General features: G+C 36.6%; 1 protein-coding gene across 8 annotated transcripts in view; it reads left to right on the top strand.

Annotated features, from left to right (window-relative positions):
* Positions 1 to 27,428, top strand: part of LOC127635135 (nuclear receptor corepressor 1-like) — a 119,103-nt gene that overhangs the window by 57,506 nt on the left and 34,169 nt on the right. For 7 of the 8 annotated variants that reach the window (XM_052114981.1, XM_052114970.1, XM_052114954.1 and 4 more), the window contains exons 17-21: positions 28 to 126; positions 8,329 to 8,391; positions 22,373 to 22,506; positions 23,065 to 23,140; positions 26,855 to 27,317. In XM_052114981.1, the coding sequence (XP_051970941.1) occupies positions 28 to 126; positions 8,329 to 8,391; positions 22,373 to 22,506; positions 23,065 to 23,140; positions 26,855 to 27,317 (835 nt within the window). The remainder of the gene's footprint in view (positions 1 to 27; positions 127 to 8,328; positions 8,392 to 22,372; positions 22,507 to 23,064; positions 23,141 to 26,854; positions 27,318 to 27,428) is intronic. The other variant, XM_052114945.1, reaches the window with a different exon arrangement.

Raw genomic sequence — 27,428 nt, 5'->3', positions numbered from 1 at the left:
TTTATTCTGTGTGTGTGTGTGTCGTAGTTCTGCCAGAGCCGACTCCCCCCTCTAAACCTGAGCCAGTGCAGAAACCTGCACGAGAGCCTGCAAAACCAACTCCTCCACCTAGCACAGACCCACGAGGTAAACTCCATCTCTTTCTCTCATACACACTTCCTCTTTTTGTCTTTAGTTTTTGTTTACATCATGCTCCCACTTCTCAGAAAGGTGAAAGGTTTTTTCTGTGATGACTGTCTGCTGATTTTGCTGTTGTTTAATGGAATTTAGATTTTTCTCTCATCTGTTATCTCGTTATGAAGCTAAAAAGACACTTTCTTTTTTTTTTTTTGTTGCTTTTTGTGACCACAGTGAGGGTGTGTGTGTGTGTGTGTGTGTGTGTGTGTGTGTGTGTGTGTGTGTGTGTGTGTGTGTGTGTGTGTGTGTGTGTGTAAAACTGGGGGTTGTCGTACAGAAATGGTGTGATGAGGAAACAGGTTAGCTACAGTGCGTAAGCAACCAGATTTACAGTCGCGTGAAAACTTGAAATTCTCACACGTGAGACACGTTCGCAAAATCATGCCAGGAGGTGCAAAGGGACACTTTTGTCACCATTATATTTTTGGCACCATCGTGTGATTAAATTGAGCTGTTATAATTAAAAATCTGAATATTATTATTAGGGATGCAATGAAATTTCGGCCGCCAAAAATTTTCGGCCCGAAAATGGCACTTTCAGTTTTTGGCCGAAAGAGAAAAACGGCCGAAAATATGAGCCGAAAATACCTCCTCGCCCCGCCCCTCAGTGCTCAGATTTCACTCTGGATCGATCTAGCCCTTATCACAGCGCTACTAAACAAAGGCTGATCATGTCAGCGCCCTTTGGATATTCTACAAAGTTTCTGATAAGGACATCAAATTTGCGATCTGCAGTGTTTGTTCAGCAGAACTTTCAAGATATATATATATATATATATATATATATATATATATATATATATATATATATATCACACAGAGTACAGCAAGAGATTCTACAGGAAAGTATCACAACTAGCGCAGCTACACCACAATTTGAGGCGTATCTAGCGGAACTACGCCAGAAGCGACAATCCCCTTGACTACGGTCGCATAAACAAAGACCGCTTTCCTTTGCTTGCGCGGATTGCACACAGGTATTTATCTGCCCAAGCAGCAGCACAGAGAGTGAGAGACTGTTCAGTGCAGCATCTCATGTTCTTGATGAGCTTTTTGTTCTTGAAGAGAAACCTGTCGCTTGTACTTAAATAGAAAGCGGTCCAAATTGATGTGTATAGCAATTACATTACACTTGTTCTTCACTTGAGGATACATCTGTCGTTTACAGTTGAGGTTGGATTTAGTTCAATTACTGCTGTTTTGCACTGTTGTTTTGCACAATAATTTTCACTTAAAGTGTACATACGTTTACATAAACAGAATAGAGCACTGATCTATATATATAATTATATATTATAGTTATATATAGATCAGTGGAATAGAGGCCCTCTGCCATTCTGTTTTCTGCCTTTTGTTTTAATTAAAATTACTGTTTCATATTTAAACTTTTTGAAAGATGCTAGCTAAGTTCATTACTTGACTGTTGTTTTTCATATAATAGTTTTCTAAAACTTTACATTATTTGGATAATTGTTAATAAAATCTGTAAAATTAGATTTTTACAGAACTGAAAGAAGAAGAATATTTAATATAGTTTTAATATATTTTTTGTCCAATTTTGGTGTTACTTTCAATAAAATTGTGACTTATTTTATTGGTTTGTAGTTTTTCAATTCAGATTCATTAAATTCATGAAATTAATGAAAAAGTATAAAATTAATACAATTATACACAACATTTTTTTTTAAATAGGTAAAAGTTTCGGTTTCGGTTTTCGGCCAAGTGCATCCTGGATTTTCGGTTTCAGCCCAGAATTTTCATTTCGGTGCATCCCTAATTATTATTGGTATTGTATTTTCTTACAATGATCTAACATTGCAAAATAAATGGCAGCATTAAAGTAACCCGTTTCAGTGGCGTCACTTCCCGCAATCGCAGAATTTGTGAACATCAGTGGGTGGTAGTAATTGCGATGAATGAAAAAACACCCATAAAATTATATCAAGAAAATCCTCAAAACACTTTTCATCCATGCCAAGTCCCAGCAAATGTGTATACAGGTCTGAGGTCAGCAACAAATATAGCCACATTTGACTTTTGCAAATGTATTTTATCCACGATTCATCTCATATATATATATATATATATATATATATATATATATATATATATAATTGTAAAATATTTAAAGATAACTATGTATAATTATATATTGATATAAATATGTATAATCATTATATATTGAATTATTGTTATATGATGGGCTTTCTTAGCAAATATTTGTATATGCGATTAATTAATCGGGACACCATGTAATTCATTTGATAAAAAATTAATCGATTGACAGCCCTAAAAATTATACAATGTCAGCCTTTTTCGTAAATGAAAGCAGTTGCTTCATAGTTATTAGTTATTTAATTATGAAAATCAAAATGAATATACATTGTGAACATTCGTAATTGTATTTCTTAGACCTATTGTAAAAGTAAGGTAAAATAATTTTAAAAGGTAAACCCATAATCTGTACAGTCGCATAGTGCGGCACCTTTCATAATTACATGATAAAGTTTATATATCATTAATAAGGAACAATAGTGTGAGGGTAGTTCACTTATATTTTTCCAATGATCTGGGTGAAAACTTCCAAATCTCTTTCAGTCTTTTGGAGTGTCACAAGCCCCTGCCACATTGCCTTTGTGTTCACATGGGGCATGGGGTAGATAATAGCCCACCTTTAACAGCCACCTCAAGTGTTCGCCAGAGAAATCCATTATTTCATAACTTAACCCTCGGGGGTCTGAGGGTGTTTTGGGCCCTGGAGAAGTTTTGACATGCCTTGACATTTGTGCTTTTTTCAGTTGCTTAAAAACGCAATTGCTAAAGTCTGATAACACTGTATTCAGCAATTCGTTTATGTATGGTTTTTGAAAAAACTAAATTATGTCATTGAAATAAGGCCATATAACACACAATAAAATTTGTCCTCAAGACTTTTGAGGACTGGATTTTGTAGCCTCAAGTTTTGCAACAAAATGATGTAAAAACCATCATGATCACTCATCCATACAAAACAATATATTAATTTAACTTTTGTAAGACACTTTTAGTGTTAGAAAGGTAATATGTGAGGGCGTGAATGATCATGAATATTGATTGTAATTCACACCTGAGGAGACAAAATACCCCTCCCCTGGGCCCATCAATGAGGAATGTGACAGAAAGAGAATGAATGTGAGACTTAATGATCAAAATCAAGTTTTAAGTTAAAAGAAGTAATCTGACTAAACATTTTCTTTACATAAAGACTTTACTTAATTTTAGACCTACACTACCGTTTAAAAGAAGTCTCTTCTGCTCACCAAGACTGGATGTATTTGATACAAAATACAGTAAAAACTGTGATATTTTGAACTATTTTTCACAATTTAAAAGAACAGTTTTCTATTTGAATATATTGTAAAATGCAATTTGTGATCAAAGCTGAATTTTCAAAATCATTACTGCAGTCTTCAGTGTCACATTTCAGAAATCATTATAATATGATGATTTTCTAATATGGGCATATTTAAAGTGCATTTTACTCATTTAACCTGAATACATATTTGCAAGCACAAGCTTTGTTGATGATAATGAGGCACCATAAACACTATATAAAATATAATCTAAACATTCATATAATTTTATATCATATTACATATCATATTTATATCATACAGCATACAATTTAAATACCTGCTTTAGCAGAAACAGCATATAAATGTAACTAAAACTTGCCTATTAGGACATATTTCAGTACTCTGAATCCTGACTGGCAAGTCTGGAAACAGTCCCACTAGTAAAATATGTACATGTTTATATAAAATAGGATGTCAACTAATGAAAACTAAATGACATACTCGTCCGAAATTTTATCTGGATCAAGTCTCTCTTCAAAATATAAACGTTCATCGAAGTCCCGTTCTTCTTCCGAGGAAAATTGTAACTCTTTGTCACTGTCCAGGAGTTTTCTCACTTGTGTATCGTGCTGTCTTTCAAACACGCAGAAAAGTGAATTAACTTTGTTTTTAAGGAAGAGTCGGGGGCGTTTACCATTTGATTTGATAGTCTCAGCACATTAGCTTATGAATGTCACACTCTGCTGGTGGGTGTGATCACATTAGAGATAAATTAGCTGAGCTAGGTGAAACTGTACATTGCCTTATTTCATACAGATTACATTGTAGGAGAATATTTGTGTTAAATTTGAATTGTTCTATTTAAAATTAGACATTTTAAGCTTTCTTTAGACATATAGTTCATGTTTGTGTGATAAGTATTCAGAGTTTCAGAAGAGTTTCAGAGTTTCAGTTTCAGGGGTTTCAGAAATATGCTCGTGAACCCAGAGGCTGCTGACATCTCACCCTTTTTATTTTCTTTATTTTACAAAAGCACAAGGTTTTGTTGTTATTGTGAGTGTACACAAATAAAAGTAGACCCTGTATAGTCTTTAATAATGATGTCTTACACTTATTTGTATGCCCCAAAATGACGGAGAATTTTATGTTGTTTCCGCTGTAATGACAAAAAAATCCAGCAGGATGCGCCGGCACCTTTTTTTGACTCCAGAGGGTTCAAATGTACCCAGCTGACATGTGACTTTTTTTTTTATTTATATATATATATATATATATATATATATATATATATATATATAAATACAAATTTTTTCACAAAAGTAAACATGGTTAGTTAAAAATGTACCATTTATTTACCAAAATATGAATGGCATGTTACTGAAGTAACACCATTGTTAATTGCATCAAATCTATTTTCTGCCAAAAACATGTTTACTGTTAAAGAAAACATTAAGAGTGGAGACAGGAAAGAGAATGGGAAAATTTAAACGACATACATGGACTCCGCTTGAAAGGGTACAGCGGCGTAATGCTCCACGCCACTGGAGCGACACTCAACGCAGTTTGTCATGTATTTCTATGTTGCCAAGAGTCTATTGGGGTGTGAACATCTGTTTACAGATGCTATTTACACATGGGTGCAACAGTCATTCTGAAAAATAATAAATATTATAGAACTTTGTGGCACCATTGGTTAATGGCAACTACTAATAAAATACTAGACAGATAATGAATAAAGCACGTAACCAACAATTAAAAACTGCATAGCGTTTCTAGTTAGAATATGGAGTGTAAAACTCAAACGCATGTATTGAGACAAATATTATACAAAAACTTTAATCACAACACTTTCCATGTAATGAAAAATTGCAATTCTTATTAAAACATTTTACAGTATTTTGTTTGATGCTTCCATGAAGAATGATCCTGTTCACTTTTACTTTCATTTTTTTATTGCCAGGATAATATAACATATAATATGATACAATGGTTTACATATAAAGGAATTAATTCACATTTGATAATCCTGTTTAAAAATAGAAAATATGGGCTAGCCCATTAAAAGAAAGCACAGGTTTAGAGTCTTCACATTTTTTTAAGTAGGATATGGATATGCCTATGCGTCCTACATGACGCTCGCTCATAAATTCTGCATAAAAATACTCACAAATGATAATTCTCTCTAATGAAATGTGAATGGATAAATGGAAACAAATAAGTCCCGATGTGTGGGCGTCCTCGTAAAACACTGAATGTTGCAGGAAAGTGTTTATCATGGTCTCCATTGCTGTGTCCCTTCAGCAAATCCATGTTTATTCTTCTGGTTTCTTTTTCTTCCTGCTCTTTTTCTTCTCTTTTATGGCGGCTGGCAAAACAAGCTTAACTTGCCCTTACCGCCTCCAACTTAATGGTCGTTATGTTGGGAGAAAGAGTTCTGAGGCATTCAGCTCTGGTCTGGTGAATTCTAAGGTTATAGCACCCCTTAGCGGGTTAGAGCTTCTAATGACACGTACACGTGTTGATCGCGGCGGTAGAATGCCTATTCTGAATGGATGCCCACTGTAAGGGTTTTGATCATCACAACCTTTAGAACAAAACAGCAGCTCTTCAGGTCCATTTTTCATTTGTTCACACTGTTATGACATCTTAATTTTTTTGTTTATTCCTTGTGTACTCACTCTCATCCTCTCCTTTCTACCTTTTTTTTTTTTTTCTTCTTAGTCTTTTTTTTCCTCTTTTGCTTGATTGCTTTCGGTGAGATTGTTTGTCCGTTCCTTCCCATCTCCAAATCCCTTCTCTTATTCCTGCCACCCAGTGCCAGACTCTCAAGGTCTTTGAGTTTGTGTTGCTGTGGTGACAGTGGGTGACGGGATCGCCATGGAGACAATAATAAGAGGCAGGTAAATGTGGCGAGTCTCAGGAGGATTTTGATTAGAGTGAGAAGGGGAATGTAAACCTGGCCTGATTGTTTTGTTTGAGTTTTGGTTGGTAGATACTGTCAAGTATACGTTTGCCACTAAAAAAAGTGTCAATTGGGGCTAATTACTGCGCCGTACCATGAAGATTTGATGCTACTCATGGTGTCTCTTGCTGTTTAGAGATGGACTGATTCCCATTTCCTGTTCCACCTTGATCATCTCCATTCCCTTATTGCAGGGGTGGGGAACCTTTTCTCCATTTAGGGCCATTTGAGTATTTACAAAATTATTCACGGGCCATACAATTGCTTGCAATTTCTGATTGTGGGTTGGAATTAATGTATGCATTCTGTTACATGCTCACACAAACACTAAATGGTCTGTCTATTATACAATATTTAGTGTTGTTATTTTTAAACGTTATTTGAAAGTAATGTTTTTCAGGTTAATTGAATCAAGGTCATTTTTTGCTTTTCAAATTATTTCTCAAATGGCCTCGTTGGCCGGGTAAAATGGTCTCGCGGGCCTTATACGGCCCTGAGGCCTGACGTTCCCCACCCCTGCCTTAGTGGAATGTACTGTGATCTGATGGGCCAGTAATGCTATTAAACCTCAAGCCCTTGCAGTGAGCGTGTATGAGAAGATATTAGTCTCTAATGCATTGTGATTGAGAATAGGGGCCTATCTCTGTTTGCCCATCTCACCTGATTGGATTTGTGCCAGTGCTTGGTTTTATCTCCTGGACTGTCCTTGTTTCTGAATGAAAGTAATTTTCATACATTTGTGAACTTGTTACTGTGGGTTTAAGGGATAGTTTACCCAAAAATGTACATTTTGTCATCATTCACTCACCTTCATTGTTTTCCCAAACCTGTATGGCTGACTTTCTTTGGAACACAAAAGGAGATGTTTTGCAGAATGTTAGCCACCATTCGCTTTCATTGTATTGGGAAAAATATGCAATGAAATGGTTACTGAGGCTAAAATACGTGGATTGCAGAATATTATATTTGGCTGAACTATCATTTAAGAGCTAATAGCCAGATGCATCCAATCTAATGTTTTGATTCAATGTCTAAACCCTTATCAACAAGACAAAAGCTCAATAGTATGAATGTACAAACAAAACACACATGCTCTCGGGGGTCATGGGGTAATGTAAACGGCATCTAGTGGGTCACCAAAGAACCGTTTATTTGAAGAGTTTTAGTGGAGACGTCCTGCACAAGTCATCTAAACAGTACGTCGACACACACTCACACTCTTGCATAAATGTCAGAGGTTCACACTGTGCTAAATCTGTCGTAGTGTTTAGTCAATCTCAAGGAGACCCTCAGAAAGGGAGGGAGAGGAGAGCACTGGCTTTATCTCTACTGCGGTCTCTCTCTCTCTCTCTCTCTCTCTCTCTCTCTCTCTCTCTCTCTCTCTCTCTCACTGTAGTTTGAGTGGAAATTACTTAGGGAGGGGTTGTTGCGTTGCTCAGTTCTGCTCAGCTACTGTTATGAGACAGACTGCCTAATGATATGGGTGAGTGTGTGTGTGTGTGTTGGTCTTTAATCCAAAGGGTGGTGCTTGTACCCTCCTCTACTATCGGCTGGTTGAGATCGGCTGACTGGGCTTTCCACAAGAAAGAGATCTAGAGAGAGAAAGACAGGAGAAAGAGAGAGGTGAGACTTTCGAGTTATCCAGTGAGTGCAAGGGAGGGAAAGCAATAAACGGGGCAAAGGACAGAAAGCTGGTGAGTGCAAGAGATGGCGTGAGGGAGGGGAGGGGGGAGGGGGGTCTCTGCAGCCCGCAAGTGTAAACAGACTGAGAGGAAGGGTGTGAGATGAGCCGTGTCGTGTAGTACTTGGTGAGTTCTCACTCACTGACGTTGCTGACAGTGTGTGTCGCTACAGGCGCAGTTGAAGCTGGAGAGACGTCTCGCTGGACGGAGGAGGAGATGGAGATTGCCAAAAAAGGTACTGCTTGACTTTTACTTCATCCTCGTGCACTCTCTCGCCCCACTCCCTCTGTCCTTCTCTGGTTTTTAGTTGGCTCCGTCTGATCTCATCTTCACACATGAATAAATACCCCACCATACTTTTTCACTGTCTTTTTTTTTTTATTATTTTTTTAATCTCTGTTGTTCTCCGTGTTTTCACAAATTGGGGAAGTTTACGTGGGTTTGTTAGCATCCTCTTTGTAGTAGTCTATTCAGATCAGGACTATACAGAAAAACTGAAGTGAGTGTGTGACCGTTTGACACGTTAGAAACTTTAGGTGAATGGTCTACCTTTTAAAGACTGCGAATGAACCCTGAACTCAGTACTACTCCTGTGTTTAAGTACAAATGTTCTTCTCTGAGTAAAAAAGCTTACTGAGATTTTTAGTAGAAGCTTTTTGTTTATTTAATTTTTTTTTAATTTTTTTTTTATTTTTTTTATTTTTTTTTTTATTATTATTATTTTATTAACCTTGCAAAATAAGTCCAGGTCACGTTTCAGCACAAAATCAAATGTAAATAAGACATCACATTTTATATAAAGAAGAACCACCCCAATTTTAGGACCATTAATATTTTTTGCATTGTGACATATTCATGACATTTAAGCGAATTTTTCCCCACAGTTTCATTAATATTATGGGGGGAAAAAATCTCATTCTCATTAGTGTAATGCAAAAAATAGATTTTGTTATTATTTATACATTATTGTAGTATTTGTTCCACTGCCTTTGATTTAAATTTAAATAGTCTTTGTAAAAATTACTGTTCCACACAAATGACTAATCACCTTTGAGAGTGATGGAAATTACAAGAAAAAAAAATCAAAAGGGCAGTTCTATGTAAATGTCAGCCTTACCATAAAATAGATTTTTTTGATGTCCATTTAGGTCAATATTTTACTTTCATAAAGGAGCAAATTTTATGGAATTGCATCGTTTATCCACCACACATGAAGTGTGCAACAATACCTATATATTCTCTTTCAGTTGTATTTCAAACATTTTGCTTTTTAATAGCAATTCAAATTATGGATGTAAAAAAACTCAATTCAGAAGCAATAATCCATACAGAATAGGTAAGGTTTGGCTCTCCAAAGAACATTTATTGATTGATTTTGATTTTTTTTTTTTCATTATCATTTTTACATTAATAATGATAATCCAGTTTTATGGATGTGACATTTCATAAAGTGTTTTTTACACAACGCTTTGATCTGTGAGACATCAGTAAGATGTACATTTAAGGCTGCACAATAGATCCATTTAAAACTGATATCATGATATTTGGCATAGGCCGAATTACTTGACCTCAAATGGCCATTCGTTTGGCATTCACTTCTTTTTTAACAAAGTGAAGGAGCATGCATTCTGTTTTGTCTGTGGTGAACTGCACTTCAAGCAATTCTGGGACTCATGCTAAGCAACAGCATATTGAGATGTTTAAAGTTTAACATTTTACAGTTTAAATCTGTGTTTGTCAGAATGATTGCAATATGTTTTTTTTTCTTTACCAAACTGTATGATGGCTAGCAAAAAGACTCTTTGATTTCTCTTTGATTCAGTTGAATCAAACTTACCACTACAACACTTTTTTTTTTTTCATGCAATAAAGTAATTCCCAAATACAATTTTCTGCTCGTTTTAGATGTGTTGTCTACATGTAGTATATGGCATTCAGTTGCTACACACACAAAAAATGATAATTTCTATTAATCGACATGAATGATCGCAATTACAATATCAAGGGAAATAAATCAGCAATTATGATTAAAGAGTAGCATTAGTGGCGATATATCTAAATCACCATGGTAAACAAATATTGTACAAATTTTCCAGCAATTATTAACTACAGTAAAACAAATCACAAATACAATAATTTTATTTGTTTTTGTGACAGTGAGTTACTTCCATCCGGCGATGATATGTCCTGACCAAATAAAATATGAGCTTTGGATCACGTGGCAAGTGTTACAGTTAGCAAAACCAGTGCAGTTGGTGTGGCTAATGCACAGAAAGTTGTTTTTTCCACCAACATTAAATACTGAAATAACTCTAGGAAGAAATCCTAAACCGACCGTGACAGTTTATTTTATTTGCATCACGTGCCTTAAAAACAAAACACCTTTTCTTTTTTTTTTTTTCTTTTTTTTTATTTCGAATTTATGCAAAAGAACATCTGACAAGAAAATAAAATCAAGCAAACAAATCAAAATAATACCAATAACACAATAAAACAAATGAATTACAATGGTTACAGTCAAAGACTTTTTTTTTTTTTTTTTTCTTTTCTTACTCTTGTCAATGTCCATTACATATTCGAAAAGGAGTGGGAAGAAGAAAAAAAACTTTTTTAATCCCACCCCTATCCATAATTCAAAAGCTTACCATAAGTCGACCCACGTTCCATCATAAATCTACTTTATTATACCCCAAAGCAAAGAAAAATAATTCAAGAAAAAAAAAAAAATAAATAAAAAAATAATAATATTAAATAAATTATCAATTATTTAAACAAGGAAAATAATAATTAAATAAACAATATAGAAGAATAACTTAGAAATATCAGTAGCTCAGAAAAAGAAATGACATAATAATAATAATAACACAAAGAAACGAAAAATAATTACTAGCCCCAAAACACTCATTGATTATTCACCCCATTCTTCATCCCTGTATCTCTTGAAGACAATATCTTTATACCTATTTTTAAACTGATTTATGTTTGGACATTGCTTTAGTTCATCATTGAGACTATTCCATAGCTTTACTCCAGAGCTGGAGATACAAAAACATTTTCTAGTTGTCCGAATTCTGTTAACTTTGAAGTTATGTGTCCCCCTTAAATTATAACCTCCCTCTCTTACCCTGAATAATATTTGAATATTTCTTGGCAATATATTATTTTTAGCTTTAAACATTATTTGGGCTGATTGGTACTTCACAAGATCTGTGAATTTTAATAATTTTGACTGTATGAATAATGCATGAGTGTGTTCCCTATACTTTGTGAATAATTCTTATTGCTCTTTTTTGGAGAACAGAAAGTGAATGTAATGAACTTTTGTAGTTGTGTCCCCAAATCTCAACACAGTAAATCAAATATGGTAAAACCAGTGAACAATACAACATGTGGAGTGATCTCCGATCCAGGACCTGCTTTGCCTTATTTATTACTGCAATTGATCTTGATAGTTTAGATTGTATATGATTAATGTGTGATTTCCAACTGATTATGTCATCTATAATTACCCCAAGAAACTTATTTTCATGAACTCTATCAATTATAACCCCGTCTATTTGTATGTTCACCTGAATATTCATATTACAATTCCCAAATAACATTATTTTAGTTTTATTTAAATTTAATGATAATTTATTACTATCAAACCATATTTTTAATTTATTCATTTCTTTAGTGACATCCTTCACCAGTTGCTGTAAGTTTTCACCTGAACAAAATATATTGGTATCGTCTGCAAATAAAACCATCTTCAACAACTTAGATACAGAACATATGTCATTAATATACAAAATAAATAATTTTGGTCCCAACACTGACCCCTGGGGATACCACAAGCAATGTCCAAACATACTGACCTGGAGCTTCCCAACTTCACAAACTGCTGTCTCTTACTTAGATAACTCCTCACCCAGTCTAATACTATCCCCTGATACCATACCTTTCCAGTTTTTTATTAGTATGTCATGGTCGATTGTATCAAAAGCTTTTTTAAGGTCAACAAATACCCTCATTACATAATTTTTATGATCCAGGGCACTTGTGATTTCCTCTATTGATTCTATTATTGCCATTGATGTAGATCTATTTAGTCTAAATCCATACTGACCGTCAGTGAGTAATTGATGTTTATCCAAGAATGTATCTAATCTGTTGTTAAAGATTTTTTCAAGAATTTTGGAAAATTGTGGAAGTAAGGAGACAGGTCTATAGTTTGTGAAGTGGTATTTGCTCCCATTTTTATACAGAGGTATGACTTTGGCTGTTTTCATTTTGTTTGGAAATGAACCTGTTTGAAATGATAAGTTACAAATATATGTCAATGGTTTTGAGATCTCCTCAATGACTTTTTTCACTATAGTCATGTCAACGTCATTGTAATCAGTAGACTTTTTGTTCTTACAATTGCTCACAATTTCCAATATTTCATTCTCATCCACTGGCCTGAGAAACATTGAGCTTTGATTTCTCTCTATTAATTTATTACAATGACCTTCCGATTACCCAGGATCAGGGAATTTTGCGGCTAGATCAGGTCCCACATTTACAAAGAACTGATTGAAACTATTGGCCACATTCTCCATATCATAATTTTCCTTATCCTTGTCAATAAAGTACTTAGGATAACCTATCTGTCTAGGACTATTTCTTATAATACTATTCAATGTATCCCATATTCCTTTAATATTGTTTATATTATTATTTATTTTGTTCTTATAATACTCCTTCTTGCAGGCCCTTATAATTTGTGTTAACTTATTTTTATATTTTTTATACTTGTTTTCTGTCTTTATGGTTCCCCGTCTTATGAATTCTCTATACAGTGTATTTTTCTTTTTACATGCGTTCTGTATTCCCTTAGTGATCCATGGGCAATTAGTATACCTTAATTTTCTGCTATATTCTTTTATTGGACAATTGTTGTCATATGCATTCTTAAAAAGTTCTAAGAATATGTCATATGCATTGTTAATATCTTTTTCCTGATATATTATATCCCAGTTCTGTGCCAGCAGATCTTTTTCAGATTGTTAATAGATTCCTCTGACCTCACCCTTCTAAATTCTGTTTGCTTATCGGGCTTTTTAATCCTATATTCGCAATCATATACAGTAAAAACTGGTAGATGGTCACTAATATCAATAATTAATAAACCATTCACTGTGTTGTTCTCGATATTATTAGTAAAAATATTGTCAATTAGGGTGGCACAATAAGATGTAATTCTACTTGGTCTGGTTATTATCGGAAATAGACTCATGCTATGCATTGTATTAATAAATTCATCAGTAATTTTATGTTTATTAGGATTCAACAGGTCAATGTTGAAATCCCCACATATAAAAATGTTTTTATAGCTTATTTTTGTAAACATACACTCCATCCAGTCCTTAAATTGTTCTATATTTGAACCCGGTGATCTATATACACAACTTATGATGACATTTTTTGATTTTTCCATATATAATTTTATTGTAATACATTCTAATAAATTATCAACCACAGCTGTCATATTTTCCAGCACCTTAAAGTTCAGAGTCTTATCCACATATATTGCTACTCCTCCTCCAATCTTATTTTGTCTATTGATATATGTAAATTCATAACCATCCATCTCAAAGTCCATCCGTTTTTCCGAGTTAATCCATGTTTCAGATATAGCTATAATTTTAAATGGTTGTGAAAATCTATGTAAATAATCCTTAATGTTATTAAAGTTGGCATACAGGCTTCTGCTATTGAAGTGAATAATTGATAATTTGCCATTTGATTTAATCATTTTGTTGTACTGATCATCAGTGTAGTAGCTGCAGTTATTGTTGATGGTGTAGAAGAAATTATTGTCAGGATCTAAATCTTTTTCCAAATCTTGTAAGTTGTAGTCAATGTATTCAAATGTTTTCAGTTCCTACTGGTCTTGATCATTGTTCACCACAGTTCTTAGGTTATCATCTTCAGATGTAAAAGAATATGTTCTTTCAGCTTGTGTCATATAATTGTGTGTAGCTGTTTGTTACCTTACGTCCAGATCTTGTTCATCACTGATACTTATCCAGTTCCTCCATGCTCCTGATGACAAGTACTTTGGCTTCCTCGGGTATTCCATTTAGTTTAATGAATATTTTGCAGTTTGTAGTCCAAGTATTTTGAATTTTCCTCTGTTTCTTTAAATAGCGTGCTTTTCTGGCTATGTCGGCGTTGTATTTTGTGAGGTTCTCATTGATGAAGACATTTGAGCCTTTAAGTTTTCTACCCTGTTTTAACAATGCGATCTTATCTTTTCGGTTAACAAACCTCATAATGACCGCTGATTTATCACTTGCGTTTTTCCTTGTTAGAGGGTGGCAAGCCTCAATGGAGTTACAGTCAAACTGAATCCCTTTGGCCTTTAAGAAGGCAGCCACCTGTTGTTCCGTGGAATTAGCTTCCATCTCACCGGGTTCTCCCCCGCTGTCAGCGGTCACCGCGCGTATGACCGGGGTTTTAAGTGGAGCCCGGTGACAATCACATCATTCATTCTGGAATACTGTTCCAAGTCCGCCACTCTGCTCTCAAGGTATGTGATTCTCTTTTCTTTCTCGGCATTCTGAGTCCGCAAAGCCTTCACCTCCTCGACCAGATCCAGGATACTTTTCTGCTGCAGCCTAACGGCAGAAATTTCCTCTGTTAGGAAGTCGAGCGCTTTTTTGATCTCATCGAATTCATCAGTCTGCTGGTTTTTATTTGGTCCCATCGTGAGCATTTAGAGGTCTCTCACAAGTCAACCCAAAACTCTCAAGTCTTCGTGTCCAAGTCGAAGTTATGTAACTACACTACAAAAGAGCAAGATAGCTTAAAATAACTTTCCAGTTCGGATCAGGCCGCACTTCTTCCTAATCCAGGTGTTAGTTGAGTGCATTCCCAGGCGTTCACGTTGTAATGTCATGTCCAGTCCACCATTGGCTCTGGTGTACACAGGTGTGAGTCTGAACATGCCCCCACTGCATGAACCCTCTTAAAGGGGTTCTCTTTAACATGTACATTATATTGCTGCATTTCTGCCTTTCATCCCATTAATACATTTCTGATCTTATGTGGGTTGTCTTTATAATGTATTCTATATCTCTTCATTTATGCCTTTGCATTTAATCTTGCATGAGTTATCTTCTCAATATAATATATACTGCAGCAGCTTTTCCTTTGTATTACTTCATACAAATCTTACAGATCTTAGTTTTGCTTTAACCAAATGTATTATTCTTCAGCTGTGCCTTTTGTATGCATAAAGCATGGTGGTTTCTCCACAAAATTATGTAATTGCTAATGCTGTGCTAACATTAACAGTTATTAAAAGCTGTGCCGTCTATAATAGTTTTGAAGTATCTAATAATGGGTCTGACTGAAGATGGGTTTTGTTGGTTGGAATGTGTTGTATAGAGACTTGTATAGTGTTGTCATCATAACATGCAGTGTTTTGAAAAAATGTAAACAACTTTGTTTGACATTTACACATTATCAGGATTGTTTCAATTGGCAATATTTGTTTAAACAGTCATTAGTGTGTGTGAGTATTACACAGTGATTTTAAACCTGTACATAAAACTAGATAACTATATAACACAAATTACAACAGTTAATATTTTTTTCCACTATTCTTTCTGAACATCAGACTGTGGTGTAGCCAAAATAAGTTTAGTCAACTTGTCCTGCATGTGAATGTAAAAATCTATCTTGAATTTGAATCTTAAATTTTCTCATTGAGCAAATCAACAACAAACTTGTCATCTCTGTTGCAGCTTGTAGAGAAATTAGTTTTATGTTTTAAAATGGCTTGATGGAGAACGCCGATGTCTCACACTGTGATTCCATAATCTTGTCTAGTTCTTCTCTAGTTCGTCTGGAGGGCTGACGTCCTGCACAAGTAGAAAAAATTTACTGTCGATCAGCGCCACCTATTGTAAAGACATGGATGTACAACCCTAATTCCGAAAAAGTTGGGACAGTATGAAAAATTATAATAAAAACAAAAAGGACTGATTTGTACATTATATTAACCTTTGCTATATTGAAAGCACTACAACTAAACATTATATGATGTTTTACCTTGTGAATTTCATTTTCTTTATATTTTTTTTTTATATATAAATGTACAGTAATTTTAAATCAGATGTTTGCAACACACTCCAAAAAAGGTGGGATAGTCGAGTGTTTACCACTGTGAAACATCACCATTTCTTCTAATAACACTTAAGCATTTGTGCACTGAAGACACAAGTTTAAATTTAAAAAGTGGAATTCTCCCCCATTCATCCATTATGCAGGTCTTCAGCTGCACAATTATATGGGGTCTTTGTTGTCATATTGTGCGCTTCATAATGCACCACACATTCTCAGTTAGAGATGGTCAGGACTGAAGGCAGGCCAATCTAGCACCCGCACACTCTGCTTATTCGGTCAGTATGTGGTTTGAAGTTGTCCTGCTGAATATTCCAGGACGTCCCTTGAAAAGACGGTGCTGGATGGCAGTATATGTTGCTCCAAAATTTGTACATATCTGTCTGCATTAATGGTGTTCTCACAGATGTGCGAGTTACCCATGTCATGGGCTCTGACACACCCCTGGCCCATACAGACACTGGCTCTTGGACCTGATGCTGATAACAGCTTGGATCGTCCTTTTCCTCTTTGACCCGGAGAACACGATAATTTGAAATGTGTACTCATCAGACCAAAAAACACTGTTCTACTTTCCATTTAAGATGAGGCTGAGGCCAGAGAAGTCGGCAGCTCTTCTGGACAGTGCAAAGCACAATCCCTACATCAACATAGTAAAGTCTTAACTTGCATCTGTCGATACAGCAGTGAATGTTGTTGACTAACAAAGGTTTACTAAAGTAATCCCAAGCCCATGTTCATGATATCCATTACAGATGCATGATGTTTTTTTAAACTGTGATGTCTGAGGGATCAGAGATCACACGCATTCAGAATTGTTTTTCATCTTACTCTTTACGCACCAAGATTTGACCAGAATCTTTGAATCTTTTAACTATAATGTGCATTGTAGAGGGTAAAATGCTGAAAATCCTTCCAATTTGTCTTTGGGGAACATTGCTTTCAAAGTGCTGGATTATTGGTTGAAGCATCTGTTGGCAAATTGACAAGTCTCGAATGATACTTGCTCTTGAAGGACTAGGCTGTTTTTGAAGGCTCCTTTTATTCTATGCCATGATTGCCTCAACTGTTTAACATCTCCTGTTTCATATTGCCTTGTTATTTTAACTCATCAAATTGGAGTGGTGGTGGCGTAGTGGCTAAAGCACAGGGCTGTTAATCAGAAGGTCCTTGGTTCGAACCCCACGACCACCACCGTTGTGCCCTTGAGCAAGGCACTTAACTCCAGGTTGTTCCGGGGGGATTGTCCCTGTAATAATTGCACTGTAAGTCGCTTTGGATAAAAGCGTCTGCCAAATGCATAAATGTAAATGTAAATGTAAATTATTATTAGCCTTAAATTGCCCATTTCAACTTTTTTGGAGCGTGTTGCAATCATCTAATTTGAAATGACTGTACATTTTAAAAAAACGAAGAAATTCACACGGTAAAACATCATATAACGTGTAGTTGTAGTGTTTTCAATTTAGCAAAGGGTGAATATAATTTACAAAGCACTACTTGGTTTTTTTTATTAGCATTTTTCATACTGTCCCAACTTTTTTATAATTGGGGTTGCAATAACAGCATTAATTTGTCTCGCTTTGAATGTGAAAGGGTCATTCATTGGTCTCTCACTATCTCTTTTCCCCTGGTTTGAAAAGGCCTTTAATGGTGAAGTATTTAGTATCCACATCATTAGTGTCACCAAACAGAATTGCAAAAAACAATAGTTTACAGGTTTCCCTAACACACTTCTAATCTTCCATTGTTCAGACAAAAATATTTTTAACCTCAATATTCTTTCCTCAAACTCTTGCCTTTGTTTGGGTTAATGTTATGATGTCAATCTGGTCATGAAATGTATACTCTTTCTAAACAAGAACGACTAATGAGTTTTAACCTATAATGTCACTTATGTTTTTACCTTATTTGTTTGTTCTCTTTCTCAAAGCATCTGACATTTTTTCAGTTGTACTTGCCACAAATTCTTACAATGGAGTTGAAGCGTTGGTGAACACTGACAAAAATCTGGATGTGAGCAGATGCCTGAAGTAGACCCTTGCGGATGCAATTCTTACTGCCGCAAGCACCTCAATGTTATCACTTTTAATGTGCGCACACTTGCATAGACGCAGCAAGCATAAACCAGGTTTTACTATGCCATGCAAGGCCAGGTGAGCGATTAAAAAAAGAAAAGCTTTGAGCTCAGTCAAGGTCACCCTGTGCCATAAACCGTTGTGGCTTAATGTGGTTGATCTTGAACTGTGATGTTTGATGTGATTTAATCCTGTACTCATTTAGTACCCCACACTAAATTTCATTATGCCTCATGGTGTTAGCTGTGGCCTCCTTTCCAGCAAGCTCTGGGCAACTTCTACACCAAGTGGTTATTGATTTGGTTCTCGCTTGACTAAAAGCAGTTATACTTTAGACCTCTTATGGAGGGAAGACCCTAGCTTGTCCATGGGGTTGCACATTATGGGCTGCTAGTGTGAAAGATTTATTTATTTTTGCACTTTTTCCAGTAAAATTTGTTAAGGCTGTTTATGTGAATCACTATAAAACCTCAGTGTCATTTAGGGACATGAGTTTCTTAGTTCTACATCCAGGAGCTTTGAGCATTTAATGACTATCAAGACCATGGGTTGGTTGTTTAAAACAACATGCATATAAATTGGTGGACACAGTAGACGTAGCAGTGAAGAATTTGGCATCTTAATGCTTCTAGAGCATTAGTTACAATGTTTGTTGAACTCATTTTGGTGTTGGGTCATATTTACTGGAATTGCATAGTAGTTTAACTAGGTCTTTGGGGTAGATTTTAGTTTTCTTCAAATAGTGCATTTTTCTTAGCTGAAGGATGTAATTTCTCCACCACCAAACGTAATTGCAAAAAAAAATTTTCAAAGCTGCTTTCTGAATATATCTGTCAATGGTCAAACATAGAAATAATACTTACCTGAATAATATCACGTCCAGTTTAATGGAACAGTCTTTTGAATGTAACTCAATTGCCCCCTCGAGTTCTGAACTTTTTGAACTTTGATTACCACCACAGTAACGAAAGGACACACATTAAGCATGTTCAACCAAAGTCATTTTAGCTAGTCAGTTCAGCGGCCGTCTTTGGAACGCTCCCAGGCAGCTATTTTTCTGTGTAAACAAGCGACATGCAAGTACAGCTCCTAGCTACTTGAATGGGGAAAGACCGAAATCTCCAAAACGATTGGTCAAGATAACAATCAAAGAGCATTTTTCAAATCAGCTGTAAAATCTGACTACATTGGTATCATAAATTGTGCTTCTTTAACTAAGAAATGAAATTTTCAAGGCTTGCATAACTAATTTGCATGTGATGTTCTCTTGAATGATATGTGGTCCAGGTGACAATGACAATGAGCTGACCGAGCAATCTTATTTGCGTATGTGCTCTGGTATAAAATATGTTTCTGGTCTATGTGTTAATTTGCTGCCAAAATTTGTAAGAAACAGTAGTTTTATGTTTTAAAGCTCTTCCATTTTTAATCTGTGAGTATGACAGAGGAAGGCGAACAATAGTCTGTTTTTCATCCTCTTCTGTTAAAGTTGTTTATAGTCGTTTAGTGTGTGCTTGCTTTAGAGGTGTTGCAGCTATTGTGAAGCTACCTATAGATAGTAGTCCTTTCTGATTTCTTGACTTCAAATTGGTAATTTATTTGCATCCTGTGAAAACCTGAAGTAATCATCGCAACACTAATGTTTATTCCTGTTGAATACTCAGAAATCAGTTAATTCTACTCATCAGCAAAGAGTTCGGCTAATCAGGCTGCCTAAACCTCACGGTGTCCTACACATCCTGCCTTAACTAGTTCATCCATTCTTTTTAAACTGGCAGGATTAGCTACACCACTGAAGTAGAATAAGTGGCACGGTCAGTGGTGACTGAAACCCAGCCATGTTCACATGGCGTTTTGCAGAGAGACGGTTAATAGCAGTGTGTCATGATCACTTTTAACCCGTTCAGATGGACTTGTGCTTCTGAAGGAAAGATTACCTTACCTTCATGTTGTAGTGTGATCTTGACTGAATGTGGTCAAATCTGACCATACCACATAGCATCTATTACTGTAAACTTAGTAATATTGGCACAATCCACAATTTCCCTCATGGTGTCCGTCCATCCATCCTTCTGAGTGATCACCTTGCTTGTGCCACTCCTCCCACTCATGTGCCACCAATACTACATTTGGTGCCCAGATATCTTCAAGGGGTAATGTCATACATTTTTATTTTCTTTCTTGAGGTTCACTTACGATGTAGTATAGTTTTTTTGCTGCACAAAAAAGTCATAATATAGTTTTAGAAACCCTTCACACAACCACCCCTCATCATGAGCCGATCAATGCGTAACACACATCAGGTTCAGCAGTGCTGCAGTGGAGGGTCACGTGAGAAAACACGTCTGCTTTGAGTAGGTCGCTCTGTGCGTTGAGCAGATGACAGCCTACAGTTTTTTATTATTATTAGTTGATTTTTGCTTTCAGAACAATAGCTTACTTGCCTGGTGTAAATAAATGGTTACCACTGAGATTATCAAGATGGCTTACACGGTCCTTAATGTTCCACCCGTACAAGATGGTGACTCATTGTTTTTCTCATTACAAATTTTACTCAATGAAATGAACAGTCATTTTGAATTCTATTTATAAAATCGATCACTCACATGAGGTGAATACTCCATTTTATTAACCTTATAAAAGTTGTTTTATTCTGCATGGACGTGGTCTGTTTGTTTGTCTGTCTATCTATCTGTCTGACTTTTTCTTTCTTTTTGGTGGAGGTTTGGCACAGGGATTAACATTGGAAATTAAAAATGTCACTTCATGCAAAAATGTTGCAGACCCCTAATGAAAACACCAGCTAAAACCAGCCTAAGCCAGGCTGGTCAATTAGCTGATTTCAGAGGGGTTTGAACACCTTTTAGTTGGTCAGGCTGGGAGCCCAGCTAACCTCCCAGCTTAATCCAGCTTGGCCAAACTGACCAGCCAAAACCACCATCCAGCTAAGATCAGCATGACCAGCCTGACCAGTTATAAATGTGTTGAAAATCCCTTTAAAACCAGCCTGACCAGACTGGGTGACCAGCTAAAACCAGCCAACCAGCTTGTGCTGATTTTAGCTGGTCTTTTCATCAGGGCAGCATTTAATGATTATTTCAATTGCTTTGCAATGTAAACATCATGAAGTAGGTACATACAATAATATGGCACTGTCACACCATACACATTTTAATAGGCATAAAACTCAACACTCAATTTTATGCAATATGTAATGTGGGTCCCACGTTATAACACTGTCTCTCTGCCCACAAAGAGGTATTTGGCCTGAACATGTTTGAAGACCCCTGCCTTGACTCCAGGCAATCAAATGAATGAAATTAATATATGAATGAATGTGTCCCAATATATGTAAAGCACACGATCAATCGACTGAAATAACAATAACGTCACACTGTTTCTTCAAAATACTTAGCAGGCATACAAGATTTGGGGGTAAAATAACAATATTTTAAGAGCGAAAATAGTCGAACACAAGCTGCATATGTGAAGAGATTATAAATGTGTATCAAGCTGTAAGGAGAGTGTTATAAGAGACACCGGCCTTGGGTTTTATCTCCCAGCTACATTCATACATTCATTTCAGCCAAAATGCGGGACATCATGGCTAATACGAGAGTAAGCAAGCAACTTTACTACCATAAACTTTGCGATTTGTTTTCAGTTGTGCTGAAAAAAAAATATATATATATATATATATATATATATATATATATATATATATATATATAAAAAAAATCAGGAATACAACAACATCTGGAGACATAACTTTACTCTTAGCTGGTAAACGCAAACTACAGTTACAATAGTACCACTTTTAGTGTTGCAGTATTGCAATCACTTTCTCTCTTTGTCAACTCACTGGCCACGACGATAACGTATGTTGTGGAAGATTGCTTCTTAATTGCTCTCTCTCTCTCTCTCTCTCTCTCTCTCTCTCTCTCTCTCTCTCTCTCTCTCTCTCTCTCTCTCTCTTCAAAACAGGGCTGGTTGAACATGGTAGGAATTGGTCAGCCATTGCTAAGATGGTAGGCTCTAAGAGTGAAGCTCAGTGTAAGAACTTCTACTTCAACTACAAGAGACGACTCAACCTAGACAATCTACTACAGCAACACAAGGTACGAAAATGGCATTCATGAAATAAATCATTATATCCAAACTAACATTCCAGTTGCATACTTTTAAAATCTAAACATTGATATTTTTTTGGACATTTCTAAGAGTAGTGCCATATTTATTTTTGATGAATGAAAATTAGGCTATATTGGATAGAAGGACAGTCTTTTCAATCAGTGGGTTGTACTTTTGTTTAAATTGGTGTTGATTTTTCAGCTGACAAATCACTAAAATAATGTATTTTCTGTAGACAAAAAACTCCGGAGTTGTGAAAATTAGATGTTATCTAGGCCATTGTACAGACTACAAATCTATCACTCACAGCCTCAGTTTTATTTGCATAAAATTCAACATGGCATCTAGCCCTACAAATGTCTATTGGTCTTTACTGGGAACTATATCTTGAATTCAAGTGTCTTCATGCATAAACATTGATTATGCCAGTTTTATTTTTAAATACACTTGCAAAGAAATGTTTATTTGAAATTTTGACTTCAGTGTAGTACATATCTTATGTATATCTGATGTTTTTTTTGTAACTTTTGTGTTGTGGTGTGCAGGGTTCTAGGCAGCTCCGTGGAAATCGAGACTCGTCACAGAGTGACCCCACACCTGATGACGATGAGGAGAGTGATGGTAAGATCTTTCTATCTGTGAAAATATAAAGCCATAAGAGAAAGTGTGTTGCAATGATTTTACATCTTCCTAGGTAATAAGTTATTTTGGTTGTACAGAGTCTCAAGTGCTTTTATCAAATGATGGCAACAGTACTTTGAAAAAGTCACCAATGCTCAATAAAGAGTTAAATTTGCTTCTTTATTTGTAATAATTAAGAAACAGTAATAAATTATATAGTTATGTGTTGATTTAGCTGTATGTCTTCAAGGGTTGTCAGTCAAGATGCCATAATCATATCTTATGATACTATACCAGCTAAAGTAGTATCACAATACCACACGATAATGTGTTAATTCTTAACACAGTTTGTCATAGCAAAGGTGATTCTTAGAAACTAGCCATTCCACTTGTTGCTCCGTAAGTGGTGAAAATAACAAATGGATGAATTGGGAGAGGGCTTTTTACCCAATACATTCTTAGTATGACGTAAAAAATAAATATAAATAAAATAAAATCTTCGCCGCATCAAAACAGCCAGTTCAAACGGCAAGGGCTTTAAACTTTTATTCCATTATTTCTGCGATTATTTGATTGTTGGTAACACAAAAATAAAGATATTGTAATGTTAAGAAGACTGTTTCATTATAGACCTTTTTCACAGACTGTGATGGTGCATTTCCACCTCATTTAGCAGCGTAAATCTAGCAATTTTTTTAAATGATAATTGTTTTTAATATTGAGTTTAAATTGATAACATTATGCTTTGTGTTATATTACACTGGAATTAGTTTAAAAATGTAAATTAATTACCACAGCTGTGAGGGGGTTTCTATTGCAGCTGCTGAGAGATTCAGTAAATTTGACATCTCTCATCTGACTGTCTTCAGTACCGCCACTCCCTATAAGCAGACTACGCAGTCTGCGTAGGGCACAAAACTCCCTAGGGGGCACCATCTTACCCTAGGAGGGTACCAGAAAGTCCACCAGCTGCCCTTACTCACACGTTATATTTTATTCAAGGACCCGAAAGCAGTTGCAGGACCCAGATGATCGAACCCTCCAAAGGTGTTGAATAATGTTGCTAGTGTTTCACTCTTTGGCTGGAAATATCTGTCGACATTCACGGCAGATGGGTTTTCCTGGTCTCATCAGGCAAAACCCAGATTAATTCCAAATCTCGTTATGTGAATTGTGTTGTGTAAGCATCTCACTCTCCAAAGTTTTCCTTAAATCCATATTATCCATTAGAAGACATGACTGCCAAATATACACACTTGGATTCAGACGTATGTGTCTGAAGCATGGGAAAACTACACATTGAAAAATAAACAATACCATATAAGTGGCAGATTCTAAACAGCATTTTGCGCTCTTAAAGGGCACTGTGTGACGTTGACGCCGCTCAAAGACTACATTTTTATGTTATTGCAGACATAGGTCTGATTCAAATGAAGGTTTTAGCGAAACTAATATTTACTACTGCACATCCACAACTCATGGTACTACCGTAATGACGGTACTACCGTTTAAAAGAATACTGTGGAACCGTAGTATTTTTAAGCTTTAGTATCATGATAGTACCTTTGCACCGGTCTACCGTGCAACCTTAGTGTCTTCATGCAGCTCATTCAGTCAGAGTTTAGAGTCAGAACCATCCACTTTGTAATCTGTGTTTTACTCTTAAACACCCTGCTGTTTTCAGCATAAGCGATAATGACCAGCCAAACTTTCTCTGACCTATGAATCCTGAGACTGTTCAAGCCAAGAGAAAGAGTGGGACTGTAATGTAAAGGGTGGACAAAGAGACAGACTGACACAGAAAAGAGTGGGCTAAAGTGAGAGAGCAATAGTGCAGTGTGCTGACCTGTCTGACTGCAGTGCGTTTGATTAGATCTGACAGCAAAACCCCAGACAGCAGTGCACAGCCACGGAGGTCAACATCCTCCCTCTACTTCTGTCTGTACTCTTAATGAGTGAGAATCCAGAGCAAATGAGGGTAGAACCCGGAGGGTTAGGGAGAGGCAAATAGTGAATAAGACTGAAACACAATGAAAAGTTAGTGGACAGAGAGGGAATAGAGAGAAGGGACAAGGGATCTGGACTAATTCTGACTGCCAGACTCTTATGTAAGTGTTATTTGGCTTTAAAGCCTCAAGGTGTGCTGGAAGAAAACTGAGTGCTTCAAAGCATTTCATCTGTCGTGACCACCTACCCCATCCTTTTCTGATCCTTCTCTCTTCCTCTCTATCCATGTATTTTCTTTTTCTTTTCATGTTTTACCTAGTCATAGAAATCTTCTTTGTCTATCATCCCTTTGTCTGTTTCTTCACACTTTTTTTGCTCCCATTACTCAGTAGGGATTGGAATTGTCCGGTTCCAGTTCCGATACTTTTAATAATTCCAGTTCCTTTACTGTTCTGGTAACAATTACAGTAATACTTTTAATGTTGTATTTCAAGCTTGTGACACTCAACAGTTCTTATTTTATTTAGAGTTTGACAATCATAACCTGTGCATCAGTATAAGATTACTTGTATACCATAAATGGATATAAATGAAAGCGCTGTATGTTTCGCACTGTAGATTGAAAAGAACCGGCTCCTTTGAATAATTCTTTCCGGATCGAAAACCTGGAGCAGCATGTGTTTTGCGCTGTATATTCAAAACAGCTGGCCCTTCTCTTTTACATTTATTAATTTGGCAGATGCTTTTTTGAAAGCGACTTACAGTGCATTGAAGATACACGTTCATTGTATTACTGCATGCATTCTCTGAGAATCAAACCCATGACTTTGGCATTGCTATCACCAAGCTCTGCCAATTTCCATCCCTTTCCTCTTTCCTTCATTTCTTTTGAATATTCACATGGCTTCTCAGTGAGAAAAGAGACAGTCACAAGGTTTTTGCCCAGGTTTGCTTTCCTTGGTTACTTGTTAGTTAGTAGATGCTTTTCTTATCTCCCATCTCCTTCCCTCATCCCTCTATGCCCCTCTCTCCCTCTCCTTTCTGCTGTTACACGGGAGAGCGTGTAACAGCATAAAGGGGAGGGAGAGAAGAGTCATTTTCAGAGAGGGGGTGGAGTGAGAGAAAGACATGAAGAGTTAACATTTATAAGGAGAGAGACTGATAGTTGCTTTCTAATTTTTTGGGTTGTATGCTACTCCTCTGGGCTCTCTTGAGGACAAAACTTTGAGGCTCTTTGCAACCTGAAGCAGGCAAGTGAAGCACATTGTGTTTTTGTGTGTGGATGTTTAAGCTTCTTTAAAGCTTCTGTGATGCAAAGTTAGCAAATCTTTGCTAGTAACAGGCTGTCATATGTCTAAACAAAGTCTGTTAAATTAGGGTCTGTTTTACAGTGATTATACAGATGTAGATGAGCAATGTTACTTTCATGTATTTTGTATGTTGTGACTTCCGGTGGAGGTGCAACTTGGCCCTTGATGGCGTGTTGTCAAATGGCAAGGATGGAAAGACAGTGATTAGCCACAGGGCGGATGCTGTACAGAAGTGCATTAGCTTTATTGCGTGACGCTGTGTAGCGATGGTGACCTCAAATGCCGCCTGTGCTTTGTCACGGTAGGGTTGTTTGGGTTTGCTGCTTCTTTGTCTTTGTGTTTCCATTGCAGAGATTGAAAAATATTGTTTTTGATGTTCTGTGTTCTCTTTGCACGATTGAATTAACAATGGGTAAATCTCACCCAAATCATACATTCTCTCATATCCTTTCCTCAGGGCCTGATAACAGCTCGGACACAGAGAGCGCACCCTCTCCCTCTCAAACTGATCCCTCCAAAGCCTCCGACACGCTAACCCATCCCAGCTCGGCTCTGGACAGTGCCTCGGACCAGGACGGTGCCACCACCAAAGACCCTGTGGCAGATTGCAAGGGCCAGGAGTCTCCATACAGCAAGCTGCGGGTCAAAGTGGAGAATAGTCCAGAAGGAGGAATAGGAGACGGGCTTCCACAGGATGAGCGAGCACACGCGGCATATGAATCACAGTTCCATCCTAAGAGCGAGCCGCAGGATGTGGAGATGGTGGCTCCGAGTGGGGACAAAGGACATGTGCAGGTGAAGACTGAGCCAGAGGTCAAGGATAAAGAGGAGAAACAGGGGGAGGAACACCACTCGGATAATGACTCCAGCGCCACCTGCAGTGCAGATGAGGACGTGGATGCTGAACCTGTCCAACAGCGGTAAGAAACCACAAATCATGTTCTGTCCTTACCAAGTGTGATGCGATAAAGCAACAAGCGATAAACATGGCTCCCCCAGCCATGGAAAACCTGGAAATGTAAATTGTGACT

The sequence above is a fragment of the Xyrauchen texanus genome, chromosome 4, assembly GCF_025860055.1.
Source record: "Xyrauchen texanus isolate HMW12.3.18 chromosome 4, RBS_HiC_50CHRs, whole genome shotgun sequence".
NCBI classification, from domain to species: domain Eukaryota; kingdom Metazoa; phylum Chordata; class Actinopteri; order Cypriniformes; family Catostomidae; genus Xyrauchen; species Xyrauchen texanus.
This window is presented reverse-complemented; position numbering and strand designations above follow the sequence as displayed.